Source organism: Nicotiana attenuata, unplaced genomic scaffold (assembly GCF_001879085.1).
Source record: "Nicotiana attenuata strain UT unplaced genomic scaffold, NIATTr2, whole genome shotgun sequence".
In the NCBI taxonomy this organism is placed as follows: Eukaryota; Viridiplantae; Streptophyta; class Magnoliopsida; order Solanales; family Solanaceae; genus Nicotiana; species Nicotiana attenuata.
This window is the reverse complement of record NW_017671303.1, coordinates 171870-176156: the sequence shown is the minus strand read 5'-3', so window position 1 is coordinate 176156 and position 4287 is coordinate 171870. Positions and strand designations below refer to the sequence as shown.

The 4287-nt window shown below is 39.4% G+C and overlaps 1 protein-coding gene across 1 annotated transcript; it reads left to right on the top strand.

The window, feature by feature from the left end:
- The first annotated feature begins 1548 nt into the window (after positions 1–1548).
- On the top strand, positions 1549–2958 carry LOC109207404. Its single transcript, XM_019370311.1, has 2 exons — positions 1549–2019; positions 2083–2958. Exons 1-2 carry the CDS (start codon positions 1549–1551, stop codon positions 2956–2958), a joined length of 1347 nt encoding a protein of 448 aa, XP_019225856.1.
- The last annotated feature ends 1329 nt before the right edge of the window (positions 2959–4287 follow it).

Genomic DNA, 4287 nt, shown 5'->3' with positions numbered 1-4287 from the left:
TTTTAATATAATCCTTTCTATGCATGATAGAGTTAATGGGATGCCAGTAAAACAATCAAAAATGGAAGATTTCCAAAATTGCATTCAAGAAATTGGCTTGGGCCAACTAAATAGAAAAGGGTGCACCTACTCATGGTGTAATAAACGAGAGGCAAATGAAAGAATCTACAGCTTGATTGATTAGGCATTTGGAAATGACTTACGGTTTATGAAGTATGGAAAACTGGAAGCATACTATCATATCCCGGAATGTTCAGATCACTCTCCAATTATAATCAGAACAGAAGTGGCCAAGCAGAAACTGCCAAGGCCATTCAGATTATTCAATGTGTTATTATCCCAAGAGAGTTTCCAAGAAGCAGTACATAAAGTGTGGGAACAGCAGGTGCATGGACATACCATGTACTCAATCTGGAGGAAACTGAAGTTTATAGAAATAGAGACATCCCAAATGAACAAAGAAATGTCAATGTTGGAGAGGAAGATCGGTATACTGGAAGAAGAACTGAAACAAGTAAAGCTAGACCTAAGTGCAGACTTGTTCAATGAACAGCTTATAACAACTGAAAAAGAGACCCTAATGCAACTAGAGAAATGGGCAACAATACATGAACAAGTGATCCGACAGAAGTCAAGAGCAACATGGCTAGCATATGGTGATTCAAATACGAGATTTTTCCATGCAGAATTGAAAGCAAGACAAGAGAGAAATAGAGTTTCATCAATCTGCACAGAAGATGGCATTCAACTACATGACCCTGAGCTGATCCAAAAAGAATTTACAAGTTCTTTCCAGAAGCTGTTAGGCTCAAGTGAAGGAGAAGTGCCATGTTTAGATCCAAGAATTGTAAGAGATGGACCTTGTATTACTGCTGAGCAAAAGCTACTTCTTATTCAAGAAGACAAAAACTGAGATAGTTCAGGCTTTGAAGGACCTACCAGCTCAAAAAGCTCCTGGTATCGATGGGTTTCCAGCAGAATTTTTTAAGAAGTACTAGCACTTGATAGGGAAGGATGTGACAAAGGCAACAACACAATTCTTCCAAACTGGAAAGTTGCTAAAGGAGGTGAATTGTACTACTGTAACACTAGTTCCCTAAGTTAAAAATCCCTCTTTTGTGAAGGAATTCAAACCCATAGCCTGCTGTACAACTCTGTATAAGCTGATTGCCAAAGTTATTACTACTAGGTTAAAACTAGTAGTTGATCACCTAGTAGGACATTCACAATCAGCTTTTATTGAGGGGAGGAATATTCTGGATAATGTGATTGTGGCTCATGAATTGGTAAATGGATACAAACAAAAGGGAGTGTCTCCTAGATGCCTAGTGAAGGTAGACATTAGGAAAGCATATGATACAGTGAACTGGGGTTTTCTCAGAATGATATTGCTAGAATTTGGGATGCCTATGAAATTTGTCAATATGATTATGGAATGTGTAAGTACAGTGAGCTATTCATTGCTATTCAATGGAGGACTTACTCCCAGATTCCAAGCCAAGAGAGGTTTAAGACAGGGAGATCCATCCATACTTGTTTGTCTTAGTGATGGAGTATTTGTATAGATCACTTAAACAGTTGAGATATATTCCAGATTTTAACTATCATCCAAGATGCAACAAGATGGAGATAGTTCATATATGCTTTGGGGATGACTTAATCATGTGTTGTAGAGCTGATGTAATTTCAGTGAAGTTGATGATGAAGCAGTTTAATCACTTCTCAAAAGTATCTGGATTAAAGGCCAATTTAGAGAAAAGTTCTTTATATGTGGCAGGGGTTAACTCACGGTTGAAGAATCAAATATTAGAAGAGATGCAGTTTTCAGAGGGGGAGATACCATTCAGATATTTGGGAGTTCCTCTATCATCAAAGAAGATCACAGTTCAACAGTGTCTACCTCTAGTTGAAAGAATGACTGCAAGAATAAGATGTTGGTCTACGAAGTACTTAGCATATAGTGGAAGGGTCCAACTCATAAAGGGTGTTCTATTTGAGATGCAAACTTATTGGGCCCAGGTGTTTTTAATCCCAAAGAAGGTCATTCAGCTTATGACAAGAATATGCAGAATATTCTTATAGACAGGCAATCATGAAAGCTCAAGGGGAGCACTGGTTGCATGGGAAACATTGTGTAAGCCATATTCAGCAGGGGGTCTAAATTTTATAGAGTTTCATACTTGGAACAAAGCAGCTCTTAGCAAGCTGTTATGGGCTGTAGCAGTGAAGAAAGATTCTCTTTGGATAAAATGGATACACACATTCTATATCAAAGGGAAAGACATACAACAAATGACAACATTAGCTAGAGCTTGTTGGATAGTACGAAAAATATTGGACGCAAAGAAACGGTACTTGAACAAGGATTTAAATGCGGCGTTACAAGACTGCTGCATCACAGGTAAGTTCAGAATCAAAAAAGCATACCAAGCCTTCCTACCACAGAATCAGAAGTTGAAATGGAGAGGACTTGTATTGGGATCAAAGACTATTCCAAAACACAAGTTTATCTTATGGCTGGCACTTATGCGAAGGTTAGCTATTGTGGATCGAATACAAAAATGGGGTGTCAATGTACAAACAGATTGTGTTTTGTGTAGTACAGGAGATGAGGAGACCTTGCAGCATTTGTTCTTTCAATGTAGTTACTCTGCCTACATCTGGAATTCAATACTTCAATGGCTAGGAGAGAAGAGGAAGATCAGTAACTGGGAAGAAGAAACAGAATGGATTAGCAGAAAAACAAGGAACAGCAGACCACGAGCACAGATCCTGCTATTCTTATATGCTGCTACTGTTTACCATTTGTGGAGTGAAAGAAACATAAGAAGATTTCAAGACAAAAAGAGAGAGGGTCGACAAATCCTTAAAGAGATTGTAATACAATTGCATACAAGAGGACAACAATTCAGCAAATGGAGAAGAGTCCTAGAGTCTTTGAATAGCTACCCTAAGTAGAGGTAGAGAGGTTTTGGAAAGAGTTTTTTATACCTTTTGTCACGACCCCAAATACCGGTCGTGATGGCGCCTATCCCATTACTAGGCAAGCTAGACCAACTATCAAACCACAACCCATATTCATTTAATAAGTCATTTGCTAACACGTTTTAAATACTAATTATCATAATAAGTGTTTAAAACAATAGGAAACATATGCGTAAATCAACAAGACATAGAAACTACACAACCCACACTGATCTGGTGTCACGAGTCTAGAGCCTCTAATACAAGTCTGAACAACCTACTACATAGATAGTCTAGAAATGCGAAAAAGTAATAGGATAGAAGGGAGAAATCGGGGCCGCGGACGCCATGCAACTACCTCGAAATCCTCGACAAGTGTTGGAAAACAGCTGAAAGCTCTCACTCGGCCTCTCGGGCACCTGTATCTGCACACAAGATGCTGGGAGTAAAGTGAGTACTCCAACCCGGTAAGTAACTAAAGTAAATAATGGACTAAAAGCAGTGACGAGCAGTTCAAAACATATATTCTAAAATCAGTTATGTCATAAATTCATCATTTTCAATTTAACACTTGAAATCAATTACTTGACAACATGTCCAACAGAGGCTTATTTAAAAAAAAAGAGTGAAAACAGTAGAAATATCATAACAGGGCCCCTTGGGCATGAAGTCACTCGAAATATAGCCCCTCGGGCAGCCTCTCAGTCACACGTGACTCAACTCTAGTCACACAATACTCACTATCAGCACCCGGCTCAGTATTAACTCATAATAATAAAAATCATAATAACCGCTGCGGCGCGCAGCCCGATCCATGTATTTATAGTCGACTACGCTCACTGGGGGTGTGCAGACTCTGGAGGGGCTCCTACAACCCAAGCGTCATATCACTGCGGCGTGCAGCCCGATCCAATATATGTATATCGCTGCGGCGTGCAGCCCGATCCATATAAGTATCGCTGCGGCGTGCAGCCCGATCCATAATATAGACATATAATATCCTCACCATAAGGTTCTCAACCTCTCATCAGTCATTAGCCTCACAGCCTCTCGGGCATCACAACAGAAATTAGGGAACTTAGCCCAAACAGTCCTCACAGTAGGAGTAGAATGATAAAACCAGTTTTAAACATTTAACAGGTAAAAACAGGATTGAGGCTATGCTTTTAACAAGTAGAGTGAGGAAAATAGTTAAGATGCCCCTAAGGGTTTCTACAGATCGGCACAAGGCCCCAAACATGGCATAAAGCTCATAATACAGTATAAGGATCCAGAATCCAGAATAATATAACATTTCCAAATAAAATACGTGGCTCAATAGTC

Bases quoted from the DNA above. Each gene is read 5' to 3' on its own strand.
- LOC109207404 (XM_019370311.1), top strand. From the start codon at position 1,549: ATGGAGTATTTGTATAGATCACTTAAACAGTTGAGATATATTCCAGAT. The intron at 2,020-2,082 runs GTGTTTTTAATC...ATATTCTTATAG, and splicing joins TGCAAACTTATTGGGCCCAG to ACAGGCAATCATGAAAGCTC.